The sequence below is a fragment of the Gopherus flavomarginatus genome, chromosome 2 (genome assembly GCF_025201925.1).
Source record: "Gopherus flavomarginatus isolate rGopFla2 chromosome 2, rGopFla2.mat.asm, whole genome shotgun sequence".
NCBI classification, from domain to species: Eukaryota; Metazoa; Chordata; order Testudines; family Testudinidae; genus Gopherus; species Gopherus flavomarginatus.
Genome location: NC_066618.1, coordinates 150,977,589 through 151,003,106, shown reverse-complemented (window position 1 = coordinate 151,003,106; position 25,518 = coordinate 150,977,589). Strand labels below are relative to the sequence as shown.

General features: G+C 46.8%; 1 protein-coding gene across 1 annotated transcript; it reads left to right on the top strand.

Moving 5' to 3' along the window:
* Nucleotides 1-1,123: 1,123 nt before the first annotated feature.
* On the top strand, nucleotides 1,124-24,257 carry SLC20A1 (solute carrier family 20 member 1). The gene is made up of 11 exons (XM_050937441.1): nucleotides 1,124-1,217; nucleotides 4,857-5,459; nucleotides 5,595-5,735; nucleotides 6,162-6,247; nucleotides 9,833-9,929; nucleotides 12,161-12,280; nucleotides 15,405-15,659; nucleotides 15,865-16,426; nucleotides 16,716-16,901; nucleotides 17,918-18,002; nucleotides 23,640-24,257. The coding sequence occupies exons 2-11, from the start codon at nucleotides 5,108-5,110 to the stop codon at nucleotides 23,799-23,801; spliced, it is 2,046 nt and encodes a 681-aa protein (XP_050793398.1). The 5' UTR covers nucleotides 1,124-1,217; nucleotides 4,857-5,107; the 3' UTR covers nucleotides 23,802-24,257.
* Nucleotides 24,258-25,518: the final 1,261 nt, after the last annotated feature.

Below are 25,518 nucleotides of genomic sequence, written 5' to 3'. Positions count from 1 at the left end.
TCTCCACTCCAAGCTATGCAGCCTCTGGGGTTGCAGCGCTGCTCAGCCCCGCCCCCCGACTGGACCAAATTTGTGTGAGTGGAGTTGTGACCTGGCTCATGGGGTTGCAGTGTCACTCACTTAAATTAGGCCTCCCCAGGCTCTCATCATCATGACAGCTAGGCCAATCATGAGTGGCACGAGGATCCCAGAGATTGCAGTGCCTGGAGGATATAGGCAAGCCCAGTTTGTCCTTCAGGACAGCAGCTGCCACGCAACCCTTTGAAACGTTCTGGCGACCCATTTTTGGGTCCCGACGCACAGGTGGAGAAACCCTGCTCTAAAGTACTACTTTGCTTTGTAGGCTGCTTGGATGAAGATGCAGCACCACTGGCAACCTATGTTCCTGCACCCGCATTTGGATCAAGACAGACCAAGTGTCTCAGGCGCTAAGCATTGTGGGATGCACAGGGGCCCCCATCCCATTGTCAAGGGGAGCTTTGGTGTTGTAAGAGCGTCACAGTGAGACCTGTCCTGCTTTGCATGGCCCTGCCTGATCTGTGTTAGAGCGACCCATAGAAGCTCAAAGCCTGCCCTCCATTGCCAGTCCCACCCACTCATGGTTGGACGGAGGGATAGCTCAGTGGTTTGAGCACTGGCCTGCTAAACCCAGGGTTGTGAGTTCAATCCTTGAGGGATCCATTTAGGGAACTGGGGTAAAAATCTGTCTGGGGCTTAGTCCTGCTTTGAGCTGGAGGTTGTCTAGATACATCCTGAGGTCCCTTCCAACCCTGCTATTCTATGCACATCATGTTCTGGGCACCCCACAGTGCATGGGCAGGACTGTGGGGCTTGTGCCAAGCCCTAGATTGATCTGTTCCTGGCTGGCAGAGGGTGTGGTGTTCTTTGAGCCAGCTGATGATGTTTACTGGGAATCAGCCGGCTACTGCCCTTCGTTAGGGTCCAGAGTGACCCGGGTCGACTGCAGCCGGAGCCGCGCCCACCACAGCAGAGGGCGTGGCCAGGATCCCGAGGTGGCGAATGGCCGCGCGGCAGCGAGAAAGGGGGCCGCGTTCTCCCTGCGTCACGCGTCGGCTGCGTGCTCGGCCGGGGGGGGCGGGGCCGGATGGTCACGTGGCCGGCTCAGGCTATAAAATGCGGCCGGCGCCGGCGGCAAGCTGCGTGCGCTGGGAGCTGGTCGGGACGGAGCAGCCGGTTTGAACCAGCTCGATACCTCGGTGAGCGCCGCGCTCGGGCCGGGGAAGTGGCGGGGCCCTGCGCTGCTCGCCGGCGGGAACTGGGGCTGGGGGGCGGGGCGCGCCCCTCCCCCCACGTGCGCCCGGCTGCCCGCGCGGCCCTGGACCTGCCTGAGGCGAGGCGCGCGCGGGAGCAGCCGTTTCCTGCTGCGCGGGAAGGCAAGGCGGGCGCGCGGGAGGGGTGTCCCGGGGGGGGCGCAAGGGGGCTGCGCGGCGCTGCGCTGACGCCCCATGTGTAAGGGAGCTGGCGGGGGCGGGCGGTGCTGAGGCTGGGCACCGGGGAGGTGGTGCGAGGTGCTCTGGGCACAGCCCCCTCTCGCTGGCAGCAGGGCGCGCTCGGTGTGCCCACCTGTGCGCCCGGGGTCGCGGCCTGGCCGGGTTCAGAGGAGCGTGGGGCTGCCCTTGGGCTGGTTGGGAGGGGAGGGCTCGGCTCTCAGAGCAGAGTTTGAATTCACACGGAGGTGATGGAGGTGCCATGTGGCTACAGCGGGGCAGGCGAGCTAGGCAGGGCTCTTCTCCCCCCTGGGGCTAATTCACCTGGCCGGACTAGTGCAAAATGGAGGGTGAAGGTTGAGTTTGCTGGGATTTTCTATTGAGGTGGCTGAGATAAGGTTCGGGTTCTTAGCTATTTGTAGCTAGTTTGAGGCCCCCATGTACCTCCCACCTGGGGCTTGATATAGCCAATTGGTGTAAAAACAAGTGACTTGTTCCCTTGAGATTTTGACACTAAGGCCAGGTCTACAATAGGGAACTGGATTGATATAGTTCCACACCCCTGAATAAAGCTGTTAGGTCAGTTTAACTCCCTGTGTAGACTGTGCTGGTCAGCGGGTTCTCTTGTCAACCTAGCTAATGCCTCTCAGAGTTAGGGTTCTGGCTACAGCATAGGTAACCTGCATGTCAGTGTGGGTAATGTCTTCACTGAAGTGCTGCTGGAGCATTTTAAGTGTAGATTGCTAGTTTGATGTAAAAACACTTTTTTTTTTTTTTTTTTGCTGTGAAGACTTAGCCTTAATGGGTGCCTGAAACAGTGAGGGGCTGAGTATCCACAGAGCCTGTTGATTTCCAGGTGCATGGTGGCTATTTGGTTCCTCAAGTGATAAGGCTGACTTAGATGTCCCAATGTGGACGTCATAATTTCCTCAGGGGGCAGATGGTGGGCAGTCCCTCTTGAGAGGTTCCATCTTGGAATCCGAGTGCCAGCTGGATCCCTCACTTGAGATACTGCAGCCACATAGAAAACCCATAGAAAAGTCTTCTGCCTCCATGCAGCAGATGCTGTTTCCCCAGAGTGTGCTTTGTAGGCTTGCCTTTTCAGGCAGATTGTTCTGCCTTTCCTCTCTCCAGTCTAGTAGGGGGATGATCCTTGGTAGTGTTTCAGGGAGTTTCAGTTTAAGTGTGCCTGTTGCTCAGATGAAAGGTGTTGCTGCCTCCATTCCAACTCATGGTCAAGTTATCTGCAGTCCTTCCTCCTACTTTGCAGCAAAGGTGGTAATGGTGTGTGAGGAGGTCTGGGGCTGGTGCAGTGTAAGACCTGATGTTAAATTGGCTGGATATTAATCTCCTGCCTCTTCTCAGTGTTGTGGTGAAGCATAGCTGCAACACAGATAGGGTATGGGGGGAAATAACTGAGATGTAGGACCTTCTGTTAACATCTGTGATGGGCTCCTTCCTTCCCAAATGCTCTTGGGGAAAGGCAAGAATCTTAATGAACAGTGTCTTTCCTGCTCTGGTTCTTGAGGGCTGGGAGAGGGCTTGCTCCCTCTTCTGATGGCCATTTTCAGGGACATCCAGAGCCAGTGCTGTCACCGTGGGGACTGGCAGCAAACAAACCAAGAGTGAGTAATTTTGCAGCAGCAATAGCCAGGCTAAGCACAAAAGACTGCAGCTTAGGACACAAGGTACTATGGGGAATTCAGCTGAGCTGCCAACATGCCTTACTCAAATCATTGTTCAGGTAAAGGATTTGCAGACTGACTAGGGCTTTTCCTTATTTTGGTGCTTGTCCACACTAGGTAGAGGTGCTGTTACCTTTCAGATTTTAACATGTTAAAATCCTGGTGTAGATGGGGTAAGTTGCAGTTTTAAAATATTAGCTGGCCAGGGATGAGCCATGATGTTAGTTGTCTTGCAGCAGGGCTTCAAAGGGAAGCCACTTCCACTCTCATGCCCCACTGCAGCTTGCATCTGTGGCCTAGCAACAGCCCACTTAGTCCAGGAATCTTTGCTGGCAGGCAGAGCTAGCGATCTTGGGGTTTTGTTATACCCAACGTAGTAGCTGAACACCTGCCGTTTAATAGCAGTGGCAATAGTGAAGTCCCTTAAGGGCTTCATGAAGTCTGACATGTCTCTTTTTGGGGCCAAAACTCTGCTTGGGTAGAGGTGATTTTTGGTAGGGTTTTAAGGATTGAGAGGGCTCTGTGCTGAGTGTCTTATGAAAGAGCTGAAATTGGTAGACCCAGGGCCTGATGTGCCTACCTTCCAGCAGATAATGTTTTCCTTTCTTACTTTTGTGGTTTTGGCTGCACTTCTCCCACCTTCGTGTATATGCACACCCTGTCTGTGGCCCCCTAAAGTTGTGGGGCATCATCAACCTCCTCCCAGCAGTGGCCAAAGTGGCAATCTTTAACACCAGAGAGGAGATGTTGGCTGAGTGGGTTCTCTCTGAATGTGGAGCCTGTTTCCAGTCCTCTCTCCACTTACATATCCAGGCAGAGTTCCTCTGGGCAGCAACTGCTGGCTCCTTTGACACCTTTGAGGATCAGTGGGTGTTGTCTGGGGTTCTCTGCTTGGTGTCCCCTTCAGGTTCCCTACTTTTGACCCTCACCTTGACTTTGTTTTCTGTTGTCTCACGTAATCCTGGGCCCTGTGGATCCTCCCCATAGGCTGGGGAAGAGTCCTTTAGTTCCTTCCTGGAACCCAACAAGAGCAGAATGTTTGTAGCCTGTTCAGGAAATACTTGGCCCAGAGTGTGCCTTTCAGGCTAATAGGGATGGTGGCTATTTTTGTCCTAATAGATTTAAGGTAGGGTTCTGTGTTACTGCCTGCTTGCTTTTAGGTCCTTGCTCCACATGGCAGCATGGTGAGTTGGAATTGGCCCCATTCTTCTAGTCCAGAGCTCGTATCTCTCTCCCCAAGAAATAGTTGATCTGGTACTTGCCATGGGTTTCATGCCCTCTTGTTTTACCATGTTCAGCAACTAGACTCCACTGAACTGCTCTCTAAAATCACTGGCTCAAATCCTCTTCTCTATAGGCTAGAGAGCAGCTCCATTCCAAATCCTGATGGCATTGTCAATGTAGTGGTACTCTTTTAAGCATGCCAGCAGGGGGGAGCTGGCATTCAGCTTGGATTGTGGGAGGGTAGAAATCACAAGGGATCTTGTGTCCCCATCTGCATTGTGTAACATAGGCAGAAGGCCAGGAATACAGCACTAATGGAGCAGCAGATAGTCACTTAGTTTCCTAATGGGTACCCAGTGTGGCCTCTTGCTGCTAAACAGGGATGTAAGCTTGGCCTTGCTCTTACTATTTGGGGGAAGTCTCGCTATGCTATAGCCTTGTGCTCACTTAGCCAGCATCCATGGATCATGGGGACTCAGTTCTCCCTCTCTCATTTCAGGATGAAGAACTTGTGTTCTCTATTTTCTGCACCATGGAATTTTATTCAGCCCTTCTAATTCTCCAGAGCCACAGGAACTCTAGAAAAGAGATTCCCATGCACACCGTATAGCAGTAACTCTCTGGTTCTGAACATATCTTTGTTTAGTTTATTTAATTTTGTAACATTATTTATTAATATTTTCATACCTCATTTTGTTTATGTATCAAAGTTGCAAATTCCTGTTAATTTGAAACCACTAAATTAATAACATGGAATCCACAATTGAATCAACAACGGCTCTGATGGATCTGCTAATAGGAAGTAAGGCATCTGGTCCCATGGTAGCTTTCCTCTGGATGCTGATATTGGGCTTCATCATTGCCTTTGTGTTGGCGTTTTCTGTGGGTGCCAATGATGTGGCAAACTCATTTGGAACTGCAGTGGGGTCAGGTGTGGTGACTCTGCGGCAAGCATGTATCCTGGCATCTATCTTTGAAACGGTGGGCTCTGTTCTGCTGGGTGCTAAAGTGAGTGAGACCATCCGGAAGGGGTTGATTGACGTGGAGATGTACAACTCGACACAAGAGCTACTCATGGCTGGCTCAATCAGTGCTATGTTTGGTGAGTAACATTCTAGCTGCAGCAGCAAAGTGATTAAGTACACATGGATTAGTTATCTTGTTGGAGTGTCTGTCCCCAAATCTGCCATATATTGTAATGGTGACTAGTCACTGAGACACAACTTTGTTGCTTTAGGGTCAGCTGTGTGGCAGCTAGCAGCTTCATTCTTGAGGCTTCCCATTTCTGGTACCCATTGTATTGTTGGAGCTACAATTGGCTTTTCGTTGGTGGCCAAAGGACAGAAAGGCGTCCAGTGGTCAGAGCTGCTTAAAATTGGTAAGTAAAGTACAACCCACTAGCTTTTTCATATGGTAAGGTGTGGCATTAATAAACCATCATAGAATATTAGGGTTGGAAGAGACCTCAGGAGGTCATCTAGTCCAATCCCCTGCTCAAAGCAGGGGCAATGCCAACTAAATCATCCCAGCCAGGGCTTTGCCAAGCTGGGCCTTAAAAACCTCTAAGAATGGAGATTCCACCACCTCCCTAGGGAACCCATTCCAGTGCTTCACCACCTTTCTAGTGAAAGTGTTTCCTAATATCCAACCTAGACCTCCCCCACTGCAACTTGAGACCATGCTCCTTGTTCTGTCTATGGCCTTGGACAACCTTGGATTAGTATGAAATAATAACTGGGTTTTACTTCTCAGAGCCATCTTCTAGTAGCCAGGATATTAATTGCCTCTTTATCTTCTGTCCTAGTGTTGTCCTGGTTCATCTCTCCCCTGCTTTCTGGCATCATGTCTGCTATCCTGTTCTTCCTTGTCCGTATGTTCATTCTTCGTAAGGTAAGGGTGCCAGATCTCCACAATGTGCATCTGCTGTGTGAAAATTGTTCTGCAGCTGAAATTGTATGAGCTAATAGGAATAACCACTCCCGGTCAGGGCAATCTTAAATGCGTATTACTGAGAACTTCGTGATCTTTAATGTTTTGATCTATGCATCTCCCACACTAGCACCCTAGCTGCTGGGCTGCCCTTCATAATTACTGGGTACGTACTTGCCACAGGCTGATATGAACTTTTTGTGGGAAAAGGGAGCATGGAGATCCAGTGCAGTGTTCTGAGAAGCCGTGTCCCCAGCAGTGGGCATGGAAGAAGTTGCTGGGATAGTAACCTGTCATAAGAAACTGCTTATGAATACCAGGCCTTGTTTGAATGCTCCATCTTTCTTATCTGTCTCTGGCTAGTGGTTATCTCAGCACTTTGGAGACTTGAAGACAGGAGGAGCTTTCTCTTTTTCCCCTTCTATCCAAAGCTGCCAGTTCAGGGATTAATACTGCACACCTATCTCATGTCCAATCAGATGGAGAACAGAAGCAGGCATAGCTTCTCCAGCAGCAGCAGCATGAAACTGATAAAACGCTGGCTACTTGTGCTGCTGTCCAATGCCTTGTGGGCTGCAAATCAAACTGACCAGTGTCTTCTTGGCTTTGTGTTGCCGCTGCTTTACCTAGTAGCAGTAGTTAATTCTGGCTGCAGACTGGAAAGCATCACTGCAACTGGAAGAGCTAGAAACTTCTCTTTAATAAAACGTAAAGTCTGTAGACACTGGCTTATGCATCAGACTTCAAAGGGCAGGCTAGCTGAGTAGACCAAATAGATTGTGAAATACCTTCTCCTCAGACCCATTTCATGTTAATACCATTCTGCCTGCCTCTTATTTATACTGTCCAAGTCTCTCTCCCCTCAGCTTGTACTATGCAGTGTTGTAGCTGTTAGGATTGTAAAGAGAGCTCTTTAGTCTTTCAAAGGCAGGAAGGAATCTGGCACCTTGATTGCCACTTGGCACTCAAAGGAACAGTTTGTGGAAGTGCCAATTAGAGCTAGTTGTAACTTGAATGACCTGCCTTAGCATTGAAATGCTTGGGAGAGCTCTGCCCTTGTGATGGAAACTCTGCTTCTCTGCATGACTGAACTGGCAGCTTGCCTACACAGGGAAACTTGGGGCTTGTCTACACTGGCACTTTACAGCGCCAAAACTTGCAGTGCTCAGGGGTATGTTTTTTTCACACCCCTGAGGGTATGGCTACATTTGGAATTTCAAAGCGCTGCCCCAGCAGTGCTGCGGGAGCGCTGCCGCAGCAGTGCTTTGAAGTGTGAGTGTAGTCGGAGCGGCAGCACTGGGAGAGAGCTCTCCCAGCGCTGCATGTAAACCACATCCCTTACGGGTGTAGCGTGCAGCGCTGGGAGCCATGCTCCCAGCGCTGCCGCCCTGATTACACTGACGCTTTACAGCGCTGTATCTTGCAGCACTCGGGGTGTGTTTTTTTTCACACCCCTGAGCGCAAAAGTTGCAGCGCTGTAAAGTGTGAGTGTAGCCGTGGCCTAAGTGAGAAAGTTGCAGTGCGGTAAAGTGCCATTGTAGACGGTGCACCAGCGCTGGGAGCTATTCTCCTTGTGGAGGTAGTTTGTTTTTTTCTCCAAGAGCACTGGGAGAGTGCTCTCCCAGTGCTGTGCTGTGACTACACAAGACACATTAAAGCATGTGGCAGTGCTTTAACGTAGCCAGTGAAGACATGCGCTTAGCAGCAGAACTGTACTGATACAGATATTTGCCATAGCTCCCCATGTACTTGAATGTGTCAACATAGGTAGGTGTATTGGCATAACTACAGCAATATAGTCTTGCTAATTTCTTGATGTTGGCAAGCCCTGGTGGATCTTGGGCTCATGTCTTAAATTAAACCTGCGGACCAGAGGTTCCCAAAACAAGTTCTTGAGATTCCACCAACCTAAAACCAGTTGCTTGAACTTCAGGATGGGCTTTGTCTGGGAGGTTTGACTGTATTGGGCTGAACTCTACTCAACCAGACAAATGCTTTCTGTTGTGAGTCTCCTTGGTTTGGAACTCTTTACAAATACTTTTCTCGTAAGTGGAACAAAAGTAGCAGTTGGAAATGGGAGCATGAAATGAAACTTGTTTGAATGATTTAACACAAGCCACTCTCTATACTCCTGCTGTTCAGTATGCTGAGTAGATCAGTAATCTGAACATGAATTAACACTAAGCATGCTGGTAGTATACAGACTAGATTACAATTAAAGCATCTGTTTAACCAGCGTAGTCTGGTGTCCAGGATTCAACTTGTGTGTAAACAGTTCACAAATATAAAACATAAAACTAGCTCTGGAGTTACCAAGTGTATTTTGAGGATGTTATTGAGTAGCTTAAAACGAACTTCAGATCTCAAATCTAACACTTGTGGATTCTGCTTTGAAAAATGCAGTAATTGTTTTCTCTTAACCTTCCATGGTCATTTGCAACCTGGCAGTAGTTTATGTAGCACAGCTGTCAGATTAATATTGTATAACTGGCCTTTCAAAGTTGTACTCACTATTTAACACTTGTTCAGATGCTTTTATAATAGGACAGAGCAAACACTTTTCAATACATTAAATTTCATTGAGCATCAGAACACTTGGATTTGGCTCCTGGTCAACAGTCTCAAACAATGCCACTGCCTGGGTGAGGTGTTGCTTTCAGTACATAGGAATGCATTTGTGAATAATCTCTCTGAATCAGTCAAATGACTTGAACAATTGGCCTGACTCACCTGGGGAAATGGAGGAAAAAGCCCTTTTGACAAATGAGACTTTTTTCCAAAAGAGACTTCCTTTAGTGGATTGAAGCAAAGACTTCTAGAAAGTGCTGTTGAAAACTGACAGTTTTAGAGAGCATCTGTTCTGATGGGTAGGCTATTGAATACCTGAGAGCAAAATCCAGAGCCTTACAGAATACAGAGAGCAAACAGTCTTGTGACTAGCTACTTTGATGTCTAAAACTTAAAAGTAAAATGCTCTTAAGTGAAGAGTTCTCAAGCATCCGATTCCATCCACTCTTTCTGTGGGATGGGCTGTTCAAAAGGCAACATTGCTGTTTCAGGGAATGTGCATTTCTGCTTTGAAACAACAATGGCAACAGGGAGAGGCCCATTTCTGTCTTCAACATCGAAAGTGCTCTGTTCACTAGCAAGGGGAGAGACTAATTATCAACCCTAAAGCCCCAGTGGATCTTGTGATGCACAAGTTCTAAGGGTTCTTCAGGCCCAGTTCTCTCCTTGCTGACTCCTATGCAACCCCACTGTGGACAGAGCTTTTGCAGCTGTAATAGATAAGCCTGTAATTGGCTTTTAGGAAACAATTGTTTGCACAAGAGACTCCCATCTCCCTCTTCTGGAGCTGCCTCTGCTGGGCTAGTAGGAGGGAAGTAGTAAACTTTTAAGTCTAAGTGCACAAAACAGATCTTTGTAAGAAATTACTATTTTTCTACACTCTTCCATGTAGAGGTGTACTTTAAGTGTCTGCTTTGCTGTTATTTTCAGAGTCTGGGGTCTGGATTTGTATAACATCAAAACTAATCTGTTTTACAGGCAGATCCAGTTCCAAATGGGTTGCGAGCTTTGCCAATCTTCTATGCCTGTACCATAGGGATCAACCTCTTTTCCATCATGTACAGTGGTGCACCTTGTAAGTACATGTCAGAATACTTCAGCGCTGCTTTTATAATTCTTTATAAAAACCTCCATTAAATGCATGATTTACCCCTTTTGCTTTACAGGGCTGAAATCTCCTAGAAGGCTGCCGGCCTGTGCCGGCTACAGAAGGCTGCAGGCTAGCGTGCGCTGAGTTCTAACCTAGATAGTTACCCAACCAAAGAGGCCTGCTCAAAGTCTAAATCACTACAGAGCTTTCTCCTTAGTCTTCACAGGAACAGCAGATAACATGACTTCCCCTTTCCTCTCTCCTACTTATGCTAGAGCTCAGAACCCAGCTGCTGAAGAGTCTCCTTAAGCTTTTCCTATTCTCCAGTAAGGCTAGTTAGCACTGGAGTCTTGTATTGGATTTGCTCAGTTTGGCCTTTCCAGCATGAGAGCTTGCTTGCTTTTCATCCCTAAGAATATATTAACTGCTCCAAAACTTCCTGACCAAGAAGAACAGGCATGTCCTAGCCGGCACAAGTACTCCGAAGAGGAATTCATGCTTCGGAGTTGAAATCTTTTGGGAGCTCCAGATAAAAATGTTTGTTAACTTTCTGTTGCGGTGGGGGGAGAAACACAACTGACAAATGGAACAGGCAGCTGCCATCATAATCCAATGTAGTTTGGCACAGAAGGGCCTGGAGACGTGCAGAGTTAAAAGGCAAGCTGTAGAAAATCAGTCACAGCTACCTTAACAGTCAATTTCAAAACTGTATACTGAACTACTTTATTCAGGGCCTTCTGCCTTGGACTGTGGTGGCAGCTTCAGCTGGGGCTTTCTGCTGTGATGTATTATAAAACAGGTCATCAAGGAACCAGAGCTAGGTAGAGGCTGACAGAGGCAGGTATTCAGTGTCATTCAGACACTTCAGATCTATGTCAGTATTTAGTAGTGAATAGCCTGGTGTGTAGCTATGAAGTAATGACCCCAGCTTTCCCTTCATACATTGGTCCCTTCAAATGCACTTTATGGTCCTGAAATTCTAACAGATGTTGCAGCGCTAGTGGAGTTCAGCCAAAGTGGTGTTTATGCCTGTCAATGACATTGTCTTGTGAAGTAGGGATCTTAACCAGTTAAAGCATAAACAGCATTGCACCATGTGATCCAGTTTATAAGTTTACACATTTACTAGCCAGATTCATGTCAAATTTACATTCTGTAGACAAGGTTTGGTTAAACTTTGTTCCGCTTTAGCTGGGGGTTTTGCCAGACTCTGTATTTGTTGTAAGCTGCTATTAGTGTTCCATGTTAACTAAGCCATATGAAATAGATGTGACATTGTGCACTTGACCTCTGCAGTTCCTTTATCTGCCCTCTATGCACTGGGAGTGTTTATAGTTCTTGGCTGCAGCAGAAAATGCAGAAGCATTTTGATGGCCATTTAGCAAACGCCCGATACCTTAGCTTAAGGCTATAGTAAATATAAGTGAGTAAGTGTCTATGGAAAAAAGTTCAGCCACTCATTTGTAAATGCTTGTGTAACTAGATCAGTTAACACCTTAAAGCCTCTCCTGTTTCAAGAGATGTCGATTTGGTTCTAATTTAAAACTAAGTGCTCTGGAGTGAGATGTAGAAGCTATCATTGTTGCACCATGTGGCTGGAAAAGTCCTATCCTGTCACAAACCTAAAATGCCACATCACTATAAATCTGTTAGAGATCTCCCTTGGATACAGCTCTTCTCCCCCTGGCTATTAGCAGACTGGCATGCCAGGGGGAGTAGCACTGTCTGCTGCAGCAGCAGACTTGCTGCAATGTCAAAGCAAAAAAGCAAGTCAGGACATAAGCCTCTGTGTGTATACTATATTGAGAACTAAACTGAGGGAAGGATGGTAGTGCACGTCTAGTCAGTTGCTGCTGGGTCACCAGCATGTACAATGCTCTCAGTAATCCAGTTTTCCCCAGGGAGGGGAGAGGTCAGGTGAGTCTCCGAACATGTGAAAGAGATTAGCTGGTGAGAGATTGTAATCTGTTGGGGGCTCCCATGTGAGTTAAGCTCTAATTTTTGCGGGGTTAGTATTGGATTTTCTATTACATAGTCACATCTCGCAGATTTTCTGCTAATATAGCAAAGCTGGTGCAGGACACTGCAGACTCCTGGGAGGCAGCAGTGAATGTCATGTGCCAAGCATCCCTTGATCCAGTTTTCTGAAGAGGGTAGTCATACATTGAAGGGGCTCTTGCCCTGGGGTTTTCAAGATTCATTGTTTTATTTCCTAGTGCTGGGCTTTGACAAACTTCCTATCTGGGGTATCCTTCTAATTTCGGCGGGGAGTGCTGTTGTCTGTGCTCTCATCGTCTGGTTCTTTGTGTGTCCAAGAATGAAGAAGAAGATAGAACGTAAGTAATACTTTAGAATGACATAAAATCACATGTTCTGCTTAATGAGTTACTTAAATATCCTGTTTTGGCTTATCTTGCTTGTGGGTGGGGGGAGGGGCAGGAGAGTCTTGCAAATCTCACTTTTAACAGTCTATTTTTATTAAAGGATCTTAAGTGGGGGTGGGGGTTAGCACTCAGATCTCACTCAGCTGCCTCTGAAAATCTCATGAGTCACTTAAGTACTGTATTTGTAATCAAGCTTTTGCTGGTTACTATAAAACTGAACTTGCTTATAACAAGGGGTGGCTTCTAAGAGGGCCCCTTAAGAATACTTCTAGCTCAGTAGCCATCCACTGGCAAGAAAGTACTGTTGACAGGCTGCAGCTAACTTCTGTGCCTACTTATCTGTTTCAGATCAAGCTGCATGGAGTAGGCTTTAGGCACACAGCACAGAACAATTACCTGGAGTGGATATACTCCTAAACAGCACTATTTCATCATTAATCTTAAAGGGTGCCCAGGGTAGAGAATGCAGGAGGCAGTGTGCCTAATTGTGGCATATAACCTTTAATACCATATGTACCTAATGAGCAATCTGACCTTGCTGATGCAGATTAGTTTTAAGTAGGTGATCTCATAACATCCCTGCCTTGTAGCAAAGAATACCTGTTGAAAGGCACTCAGATAGCATTCCTCAGCTTTACCTTCCTAATGTTCTGAGGGGCACCTCTATAAATTACATGCGAGACTTGGGAGAGGCATCCTGAGCAATAAGTAAGAGAAAATATCTATTCACAAGTACCCATGTCAGGTTTGCATAAGTGATGAGAGACTAATAGCTTGTTAAATACTTTCTGGTTGCCTTTGAAAATTTGTCTGTCTAGAGACAGCTCATGCTTGCGGCTGTTAAAGGAGTTTATTCTCTTGCCGGTAATTCAATTTCCCCCCCTTGCTGATGTAACTTAGCAAGTCTGTTTGCAGCTGGTGTGTGTGGAGGGGGGTGGTTCAGCATAGCCTATTCCTAAGCAGAACCCCAGTGACGCACATGCTGCAGTATTTTGAGCAGCCCCACACAGCGCTGCAGCAGAACGAGGGAACTACACAGAGGTTTCATGCTATTATTATCTGACCTGACCAGCCAGGCTTAAAGTTCTGATCAAGTGCTTGCAGTGAGCTAGAGTTCTGAAATCAATGGTCTCTGCTTTCATATAGTGCAGATTGGGAAGATTTTAACTAACTTCTAGTGTTCTTGTTCTGAAGACTTCAAGCATTTGTTAGCTTTGCCCTCCCTCCTGTAAGGTAGAAGTCTTTCCATTTTATGGCCTGGAGAAACAGGCAGATATTAAAGCCAATTTTCAGTCCTGGCTATGCAGTTAGGCTCTTTAAATACCAGGCCATGCTTTCTCAGAGAAGAGCTGAGAACCCACAGCTCCTTTGGGAGTCATTGGAGACCTATGTTCAGATCCTCTGGAAAATGCTACTTGTATTTAGGTGCTTGCTTAGGCAGCCAAAAGTGAATTTAGGCCAAGGTTGTGCAGTCAGTCAGGATCACTCCAGAGTCCCTGTTCTGCCCTAATTAGTAGACTATCTTTCAAACATGAACAGAAACCAAGTCCCACCATCAAGGCTCTAGATTAGAGCTGAGTGAATAATACACTTTTTGGTTTGGGGGCCAAACAGAACCTCATTTTTCAATTTGAAACTAGCCAGTGTTTCTCCCTGGAATGAGAACCAAAATTTTTTTTATGGGGTTTCTTTGGCCCAGACAAACTGTGGTGTGTTTGGTTATTTAGGTGGCTTTTACTTTTTTGGGTTTTTATAACTAAATTTCAAAACAAATCACTGTTTTGAAAGTTAAAACATACAACATGAAACATTGTTTTGCAATGGCCAGAATGAACCATTTCAACAGAGTGGATGAGGTAATCTTTTTTTTGCAGTGTTTCTCAACCTTTTTGATACCAGAGACCAGCTTTCTGCCTTCCTAAACTATCAGGGAGATCTCAGGAACCGGTGTTGGTCCACAGATGGGTTGTTGAGAAACACTATTTTATTAGTCCAACTTCTGTTGGGGGGGCAAGGGGGAAGGGAATCTGATCCAATAAAAGTACCTCACTCACCTTGTCTCTAATATCCTAAACCAACACCACTATAACATTATTTCCCCATTACTTTTTTAGCAGACTTATTGTTTGCTGAATTTTTTTGCCTGCCTCTACTCCAGATGTTTAAAGTTGCGAGAGCTTTAAAGCCGAGCTTGGTTCATTTTTCCAAAACACTCCTTGCAGTGGAAACCCTAGTGTTGTCATGGCTCATCACCATGTGAAAGGTACCTTCCTGCCCAGTGCAGTCTCTGTATTGTCACATGCTTTAAACCAACGAAAGGCACAGATGAGTCACCTGTATACTCCTATGGCTCATGCATGACAAAGTGCAAATTACAGCACTTCATTACTGATACCTGGTGAGAGATTTGCTGCTTAACACTGCTCCCAAGAAGAGTGGCTCTGTCATCTGTATTTAAAATCTTAACTCGTAATCAAATAAGTTTTCTTTTGCACCATTGTAATGTGGTGCAAGTCTTGGCCATATCATGGGCCAGCTTTCAACCATGTAACTTCTCTGGGCTGCTATTTGTGCAATACTAGGAATGTATCTTTAGCTTTTCCTAACACTAAAGTGGAAGCAAAGTATTGGCACTATCTGTTCAGTCAGTTCCTGGTGGCCCACCACTATTCTCATTGTGGAGTAAAGAACCAGTGCTCTGGGAGTAACAAACACAGAGCTCTGCTATGCCATTAGTCACTCTGCCAGTTATAACCATGCCTATACTGGGTGCCAAGGCGGGGCCTGAAATAGTAAAAAAGCACAGTTCAGACTAGTGAGTTCCGTCTGGAGATCTGGCTGTCAGATGCACAGCACATGTGTAACACGTCTAAGCATGTGAGTAGTTAGTTGGTTACTAACTTGAGCTGTAAACTGAAATCCAGCATGCATAAATCTGGGTTCTGACAGGTGCAAGCGTTGCTCAGGTCTCAGTGAATGCAGAGTAGGTTGGAATCAGGTGCTAATGGCTGAATGGGCTTTAAATGGCAGTAGCCTTTGGGAAAGGGGACTACTAAGTCATTGCTCCTTTCCACAGGAGAGGTCAAGTCAAGTCCTTCTGAGAGCCCCTTGATGGAGAAAAAAAACAGCCAGAAGGAAGACCAAGATGAGTATAAAGTGCCACTGGGCAACGGCGTGGGTGACAAGAGCTCTGTCACTGATGTCTCTGCTGTGCATCACAGGGCAGCTGTGGAGGAGAGAACAGTCTCCTTCAATCTCGGAGACGTGGAGGAAGCCGCAGAGCGGGAAAGGCTCCCTAGTGTTGACCTGAAGGAAACCAACATTGATAGTGGTGAGTTGGGGTTAGCACCTGCCTTGACTCAAGGCCTTATGGCTGTAGGTTGAGATGGCCCTGGCAAGTCCAGATTTAGTGGGAATCCCTTAAGCATGCCAGGTGAATCATGACAAAGCATGAGGTCTGTAGTGTTTTTAGTTTGAGGCGTGTTCCTCACTCCTGGACCATGTGGATGTGGGTTAAACTCAAGTTCCATTTGCAGGAGCTGTGCGGTTACCCAGTGGCAACCTTGTTCAGTTCAACCAAGCTGTCAGCAATCAGATCAATTCCAGTGGCCACTACCAGTACCACACTGTGCACAAGGATTCGGGCCTGTACAAAGAGCTGCTGCACAAGCTTCACCTGGCCAAAGTGGGTGATTGCATGGGGGACTCTGGCGACAAGCCCCTGAGACGCAACAACAGCTACACATCGTACACTATGGCCATCTGTGGCATGCCGCTGGATTCATTCCGTGCCAAAGAGGGTGAGCCCAAGGGGGAGGAGATGGAAAAGCTGACTTGGCCTGGAACAGACACTAAGAAGAGGATCCGTATGGACAGCTACACTAGCTACTGCAATGCTGTGGCAGATACCCACCCAGCTGCTGATGTGGATATGGATGTAGGCAAGGTGGAGATAGGCAGTGGTGACAGGAAGTGCAGCACTAGTTCTCTGGAGGAGTGGCATGACCAGGATAGACCAGAAGTGTCTCTGCTCTTCCAGTTCCTGCAGATTCTCACCGCCTGCTTTGGTTCCTTTGCTCATGGTGGCAACGATGTCAGGTCAGTAGACCTAATCTACGTGACAGGTTTTAGCTGGTTACGCTCACTGCAAATGTTAATGCAATATGTTCACTGATTCTCTAGAGCATGTATGTCTAGCTTGCTGGTGTGAAAGCTGCTTATTGTGAGGGCTCTTCTGGTAAATACTTGCAACATTTTCTGGATGACCAGGTTAGTGGGGAGCAAGTTAGGGTTTATAGCAAGATTGGAGTTCATCACTTCTCAAGTCAGCAGCATGGAAAGATTCCTTGATTGTCTCTGACTGGAATGCATCTTTGTTTCCTTTCAGCAATGCCATTGGCCCTCTAGTGGCTCTGTACCTGGTCTATCAGACAGGTGACGTGGCTGCCAAAGTGGCAACTCCCATCTGGCTGCTGCTGTATGGAGGTGCTGGAATCTGCATTGGTCTGTGGGTCTGGGGGAGAAGAGTCATTCAGACCATGGGGAAGGATCTGACTCCTATCACACCATCTAGGTAAGCTGCTTCATGGGGGACACAGGAGGATGCTTATGGTATTTTCAGTACACTGTGTCCTCTGTACTCTCACCACTGTGTACCTAACACATTACTCAGAGGCTGGGTGAGCATGTAATTATACAATGTGGAGTCTGCAGCCTACTGAAATTGAAAGGTTCATTTAATTCTTTCCAGCTTGTTTGCTCACGTTCCAAACTTCCTAGTGCTCTGAGGTACAATAGCTTTGATAGTCATGACGTGGTGGGTTACCGTCAGGAAGACCACTCCACAAATATCACCCCTAATTGATGTTTCCATTGGTATGGTTCTAATATGTGAATTTGAACAGATGGCTGTGGGATCAGGTGCTTGTACTAAACATACATGCCTTCCTCTAGGTCAAAAGCCAGAAGAGCTGAACCTTCCACTGTACCTTATAGCTCCACCCTCTAGAACTCGGGGGTGGACTGCAAAGATCATCCACTGAATTCCCTGCCACCATCTCCAGGTGGCTATCCTAAAGGGGACTATCTCTGATATTCAGGTCCAAGATCATATCAGGGCAATACAGATCAAAGCAAATGCCTTGAGGAATTGGATGCAAATAACTAGAGCTCAGTGAGTGGCAGTGTGAAATCTGCTTAGTCTCCATTGTGTAAAGGGGGTTGCCCTAGAGTTATTTGACTTATCTAGATTCCTGCAGAAATGCATGTATCCACTAGAAATGGAAGGAAAAATGAAGCTCTGATTAAAGATCTCTAGTCTTGCTTCTGGCCTCCAGCTAGGAGCTGTCAAGAAGTCCCAGGTGCACTCTCCATACAAAGCAGAAGTGTGTGTAAACAACAAAAAAAAAATCTAATGCCTTAACAATTAAACTAGTTAATGAGGGAGACCTGGAACCCTGCATAGAACAGGAGCCATAAGCCAAAGTTCTATATGTGCCATGCCATGGACTGTCTGGTGTGCAGGAATCCCTTGCTAACATTGTGTGGCCCATATCAGCCTCTGATATTACTATCTTTGTGTATACACAGTGGCTTCAGCATTGAACTGGCATCTGCTCTGACTGTGGTGATTGCATCAAATGTTGGTCTTCCTATCAGTACAACACACTGCAAAGTAAGTGAAATGCTTGTCTGTATGTTAAATGGCTCCTGTGGTGACCTCCTATTAGTTCTGCAGGAAGTGTCACTATTGTCTCAGGAGATGGAGTTAGTGGTGTAGGGTGTAGGACCAGAAGTAATGGTCTGGTCTACTGAATGAGAATCCAATTGTCTCCCAAGTACTGGTTCTTGCCTTTTTTCCTCCTCAATCTCAGATCTGGTTTATATTGACTTCTAGTAGAATAGCTTCCAAAATATACCAAGCATTGGTCTTGAGTTTGACAGGTCTACAATTTTGCGTGCAGATCTGTCCATTTGTGGATAATGAACATAGAGTAAATGTAGGAAGTGGTGGAGGGAGAAGCTGAAGAGAAAGACGTTGAGGAAAAGTACTGAACTACTTTTCTCCACAGAGAGCTGGTCACCTCCTCCCCATGCTGTGCTGCCCAGTGCAGTAGTCTGGGAGTTGACCTTGTTCGTGAAGACAGAGGCAAAAAAAAAAGCATTGAGTACATTAGCTTTTTCCACATCCTGTCAGTTGGTTGCCTCCCTCATTGAGTAAGTGGCCCACACTTTCCTTGACTTTCTTCTTGTTCCTAACATACCTGAAGAAACCCTTCTTGTTACACTTAACATCTCTTGCTAGCTGCAACTCCAAATGTGATTTGGCCTTCCTGGTTTCACTCCTGCATGCCTGAGCAATATTTTTATACTCCTTCCTGGTCATTTGTCCAATCTTCCACTTCTTGTAAGCTTCTTTTTTGTTTGATTTCACTGTTGAGCCAAGCTGGTTGCTTGCCATATTTACTATTCTTTCTACACATTGAGATAGTTTGGTCCTGCAACCTCAATAAAGATTCTTTAAAATACAGCCAGCTCTCCTGGACTCCTTTCCTCCTCATGTTGTTCTCCCAGGGGATCCTGCCCATCAGTTCCTTGAAGGAGTCAGTCTGCTTTTCTTAAGTCCAGGGTCTGTGTTCTGCTCTCCTTTCTTCCTGTGTCAGGATCCTGAACTCTACCATCTCATGGCCACTGCCTCCCAGGTTCCCATCCACTTTTCCTTTTCCCTACTAATTCTTCCCTGTTGGTGAGCAGCAGGTCAAGAAGAGCTCTGCCCCTAGCTGGTTCCTCCAGCACCTGCACCAGAAAATTGTCCCCTACACTTACTGAATTGTCTGTGCACTGCTTTATTGCTGTCCCAGAAGATATCAGGGTGATTGAAGTCTCCCATGAGAACCAGGGCCTGCAATCTAGTAACTTCTAGTTGCTGGAAGAAAGCCTTGTCCACCTCATCACCATGGTCTATAGCAGATTCCCATCATGACATCACCCTTGTTGCTCTCACTTCTAAACTTAATCCAGGGACTCAAGTTTTTCTGCAGTTTCATACTGGAGCTCTGAGCAGCCATACTGCTCATACATACAGTGCAACTCCCCCACCTTTTCTGCCCTGCCTGTCCTTCCTGAACAGTTTATATCCATCCATGACAGTGCTCCAGTCATATGAGTTATCCCACCAGGTCTGTTGTTCCAATCACATCATAGTTCCTTGACAGCCAGGATGTCCAGTTCTCCCTGCTTGTTTCTCAGGCTTCTTGCATTTGTGTATAGGTACTTAAGATAACTCGCTGATTGTCCTGCTTTCTCAGTATGAGGCAGGAATCCTCCCCTCTTGCGCTCTCCTGCTCATGCTTCCTCCTGGTATCCCATTTCCCCACTTATGTCAGGGCTTTGGTCTCCTTCCCCGATGAACCTAGTTTAAAGCCCTCCTCACTAGGTTAGCCAGCCTGCTTGTGAAGATGCTTTTTCCTGTCTTCGTTAGGTGGAGCCCATCTCTGCCTAGCACTCCTTCTTGAAGCACCATCTCATGGTCAAAGAATCCAAAGCCTTCTCTCCGACACCACCTGCGTAGCCATTCGTTGACTTCCACTATTCAATGGTCTCTACCCAGGTCTTTTCCTTCCACAGGGAGGATGGATGAGAACACCACTTGCACCTCAAACTCCTTTAACCTTCTTCCCAGAGCCACGTAGTCTGCAGTGATCTGCTCAAGGTCATTCCTGGCAGTATCGTTGGTGCCCATGTGGAGAAGCAGGAAGGGTAGTGATCCAAGGTCTTGAGTCTTGGCAGTCTCTGTCACATTGTGAATCTTAGCTCCTGGCAAGCAGCAGACCTCTTGGTTTTCCTGGTTGGGGCAGCAGATGACTCAGTCCCCCTAAAGAGGGAGTCCCCAACCACCACCACCACCTGCTGCCTTCTCTTGGGAGCAGTGGTCATGGAAACCCCATCCCTAGGACAGTGCATATCAAGCCTTCCAATCAGTGGAGTCTCCTTCTGCTCCCTTCCGTCAGATGTATCATCTAGTCCACTCTTTGCATTAGTATCTGCGGAGGGAACATGAAAACAATTGCTCACCTGTATCTCCATTGCTGGTACATGGACACTCCTCCTTCTGGAGGTCACATGCTGCCAAGTTTCTTCACCGTCCTTCTGTTCCCACTGCACAGCCTGCTCTGATTATTCAGAATGTTGTACCCATAGAAGCATATCCAGACATCTGTCCAGGAAATCTTAATTTTCTCTTATGCCATGCAGGGTCGATACTTGTTTCTCCAGACCTTGAACCTTCTCTTCCAATATGGAGACCAGCTTGCACTTTGTGCAAAGTCGCATCTGTCCTGCGAAAGAGACAAACATGGCACATCCTGTACAGGTAACAGCTGAACACTCACCAGCCATATTACCTTCATTCAAAGAGCTTCCTCAGCTGTTGCAGTAACTACTCACAGAAGCCTGCAAGATGAGAGCCTCAGTGCACTCTCCCCAGGTGAACTCCCAGGCAAACTCCTCCTGTTAGCCTCTGCTGTTAGCTGCTCAGCTTGTTCACTGCTGACTGCCTTTTTAGAACAGTCAGGCCCACTAAAGGCACTCCCAATTCACACTTTTCAAACAATCAAGGGCATGGCCAAACTGACAAACTGGCCCTGCAACAGACACTCAATGCAGCATGTAGTGTACCTCCTCAGAGGTGGAGTTGGCAGATGTGATTGCAGAGCCATTGGCCATTATCTCTGAAAACTCATAGTGATCTGGGGGAGGTCCTGGATAACTGGAAAAAGGCTAATGTAGTACCCATCTTAAAGGAAGAGGATTGGGGGAACTACAGACCAGTCAGCCTAACCTCAGTCCCTGGAAAAATCATGGAGCAGGTCCTCAAGGAATCAATTTTGAAGCCCTTAGAGGAGAGGAAAGTGATCAAGAACAGTCAGCATGGATTCACCAAGGGCAAGTCATGCCTGACTAACCTAATTGCCTTCTATGATGAGAACTGTCTCCATGAATGAGGGGAAAGCAGTGGATGTGTTCCTTGACTTTAGCAAAGATTTTGATACGGTCTCCTACAGTATTCTTGCCAGGAAGCCAAGGAAGTACAGGCTGGATGAATGGACTAAAGGTGGATAGAAAGCTGGCTGGATCGTCTGGCTCAACGGATAGTGATCAATGGCTCCATGTCTAGTTGGCAGCCAGTATCAAGCAGAGTGCCCCAAGGGTCGGTCCTGGGGCCAGTTTTGTTCAGAAGATCTTCATTACTGATCTGGAGGATGGTGTGGACTGCACCCTCAGCAAGTTTGCAGATGACACTAAACTGGGAGGAGTGGTAGATATGCTGGAGGGTAGGGATAGGATACAGAGGGGCCTAGACAAATTAGAGGATTGGTCCAAAAGAAATCTGAGGTTCAACAAGGACAAGTGCAGAGTCCTGCTCTTAAGACAGAAGAAGCCCATGCACTGCTACAGACTAGGGACCGAATGGCTTGGCAGCAGTTCTTCAGAAAAGGACCTAGGGGTTATAGTGGACAAGAAGCTGAATATGAGTCAGCAGTGTGCCCATGTCGCCAAGAAGGCTAAGAGCATTCTGGGCTGTATAAGTAGGGGCATTGCCAGCAGATCGAGGGACATGATTTCCCTCTATTCGACATTGGCGAGGCCTCATCTGGAGTACTGTGTCCAGTTTTGGGCCCCACATTACAAGAAGGATGTGGAAAAATTGGAAAGAGTCCAGTGGAGGGCAATGAAAATGATTAGGAGGCTGGAGCACATGACTTACGAGAAGAGGCTGAGGGAACTGGGATTGTTTAGTCTGCAGAAGATAAGAATGAAGGGGGCTTTGATAGCTGCTTTCAACTACTGGAAAGGAGATTCCAAAGAGGATGGATCTAGACTTCTCAGTGGTAGCAGATGACAGAACAAGGAGTAATGGTCTCAAGTTGCAGTGGGAGAGGTGTAGGTTGGATATTAGGAAACACTATTTCACTAGGAGAATGGTAAAGCACTGGAATGGGTTACCTAAGGAGGTGGTGGAATCTCCTTCCTTAGAGGTTTTTAAGATCAGGCTTGACAAAGCCCTGCTGGGATGATTTAGTTGGGGATTTGTCCTGCTTTGAGCAGGGGTTTGGACTAGATGACCTCCTGAGATCCCTTCCAACCCTGACATTCTTTGATTCAATGATACTTAGGCACCATACTGTGGTAGAACCAAAAAACAGTTGTCAAACAGACCCATTACAAAGCTGCCTAGCTCCCTGGGCCACTCAGGTCATGGAGAAACTTCATTCCTATAAGCCTTGCACTTGTGCATCAGATACCTGTAATCTCATTGTGAAACTCTTCTCTGCTGGTCCCTTGCTGCCTGTCTTCATGCTGTGCTGGCTGTGCACCACAGTTCCAACAGGGAGACTGCTCTCCATAATGTGCACAAGGCACTTTGCCACATTTCAGCATGACTCGGGTTTTCTCTGGGCAGGTCTCATTGCATTCAGGCTTGTCTTGTATCTGAATCTAGTCAATGCTGCTGTCTTCTTAGTAAGGCCATATTGGAAACTGAGTTTGCCTGTGGAGGGGCAGCATGTTGGGATGCTGACAGATTGGAGAGGATACCTGAAGAGCTACAAGAATTACCTGAAGTCTAGAAAACCTGCCTTAGATTGAGCTTTTAGTCTAACTATCTTATTTAGAGAAGGCTGAGGTAAACTTTGATAACTGGGGGCATGCTTCTAGCAGATAAAGGCAGAATAAGATCAGTATCTGGAAGCTGAAGGTAGTACATCGGTTTTCAAACTTGGGGGTGCCCCCTAGGCACCATGAGGTTACTGGGTGTGCAGGGACCTGACTGGTTATGGATTTTTTTAAGATTATCAAGTAGGTACTAATCTTATTCCCTGGGGATCCTATCCAACCCTAGTGTGCCTTGGTGCAGGGTGGTTGGGAGGAGGCTGGGAACTGCACAACCTTTGGAGAACTCATTCCCCTGTGGCTTCACTGGGAATCAACATGGCAGCTGTGCTAAACAGGTGTCCTGGCCCCATTGCAGAGACATCACGCCTGGTGCATGTGCAGGTAGGGGGTGGAGCAGCCATGCATGAGTTCCAACTCTAGGCAGCTGGGATTTGGGTGGGGTGCACAAGCTGCCTCCTGGTATGTGCTGCTCAGTCTCTAAAAATTTGCAATGTCTTTCTAAGATACCCTAGCTGACTAGAAGCTGTTGGGTTTGATGCTGGAAGCACTAGGTGGTGGTCTCTGGCCTGCTATGCAGAAGCTGAGACCCTAGTGGTCTCCTAATCTTTAAATTGGTCCCTTGGTGTATCTTCCATAGGTGGGCTCCGTGGTCTCAGTGGGCTGGCTCCGTTCCAGGAAGGCTGTGGACTGGCGTCTCTTCCGTAACATCTTCCTGGCATGGTTTGTCACTGTTCCAATTTCTGGCCTCATCAGTGCAGCTATCATGGCACTGTTCAAGTATGCCATCCTGGGAGTGTGAGACCAGCTCGAGTGAAATCCATATCATCTCACTGCTCTGAGCAACTGAAACAGTGCTAGGATGACTCGCCTGGGGAGGAGATGGGAATATTGCATTTATGCTGTAACTGCTTTCAGGCTAAGTGACTCATCTCTAAAATAGCTGCAAAATAACCAGTGTCCCTGACCTCAGGTCAGTTTCCTGTTTGGGCTGTGAATTACTGTACATATTTCTATATTCTTTTGTATCAAGCTTACCTTCCATTATGTATGTTTGTCACTGAGGTATCCTTTTTTTAAATTTGTTTTTCCTTGGCGCTAAATCTTAGAACTGGCAGGCACAGTAAATTCTGGTGTGACCAGCCTGGAGGGGTGACTATTCCACTGACACATTTGCTCTAGGTTAGTAGTAATGGGCACTATAGCCAGAGGCCACACTTATTTTTTTTTTAAAAATAAAACTTTTAAACTAAACATACCTATTGGCTGACTCCCTGTGGAGCAATACCTATTACACACCATTTCCTGACTATCCCCCCTCCTCTGCAGCTCACATGGTACCTGTGCAACATGTTGCCACCTCCCCAAGAGCTATGAAAGATGCTGAGGGTGGTTCTTGCTAGGAAGCATGTTGTATGTCTAGCTTTGCTTCCATTTCAGTACTTACAGGTGCGAACAAGAGAAACCTGCAGTACCCTGATGCTCCGGTCTTGTGTTGTCTTTTCATTTTGTGCAACTGCACCTGAAGCTCGGGCGCAGGAATTTTGTTTTGAATCTAAGATGGGCTAAACTCTTAATAGAGTTGATTTAAATGTTGAGATCATGGACTGCTCCCACCCCCACTAGCCAAGAACCTAGCTCTCTCCAGTGACCCTGACACTACAGGACTCTGCTCCCCATTGCTACCTCTAACTAAATAAAAGCTTAATTTTTAAAACAAAAATCTTCTTTGGGATTTTCCATCCAGTGAAGTGTTAACATTGATTCCACAAGCAGTGTGCTCCATCCCATGATCTTAGCATGACTAGCTACAGCTGGAGGAACATGACCCCCTTCCAAAGCTACAGCAGCTGGCAGGATTTGAGTGTGCTGGAAGAGCATGTACAAAGAAACTACAAGCAGCAGGAAAGGTGAACTAAGGTTGAGATCAGGGGAGGATCTTCTGTGGTCTAAACTCTATTGTTTGCCTGAGGAAAGCAGTAGGTGCCTAACTGCAGAGTCATTAGAAGCTGCCCTTGGCTACTGCTAGAACAGCTGCATTGCTATATCCAGCCTCTCATTTTCTTAGCTGATGTACTGTTAAAAGAGGCTTCTCAAGGCACACATGCTTGGTTTAAATCAACCCCTGATTTTGGCACACCCTCTAATCCAGTGCTCAGTCTGGTTTGTCAATTGAGGATTAAAAACCTAGCCTGAATGCTCATATTGGTGCAGTGTACTTAGGTTAGGGCAATCCTAGCTGGTGCTGTCACTGTAACAGCTAGGCCCATATCAAATACTGATGTTCCCCAGCTTATGCAAGCGTTCTGTTCTGGAACATCTTGTAACTCTCACTCCTGACTTATGCAAAATTTATCTCCAACCGTTACATGGAAACCCTCACCCCTCCTATTTCTAGCTCACAGAACTTTTTCCATAAGCTTGGATGTGTATATGTTGGCTTTACCTAACTCAGGGAGTATCTGTAGGCTAGAGTGGGAACATTCCTCCCTCCAGCAGGAAGTATAGGTACAGACCTG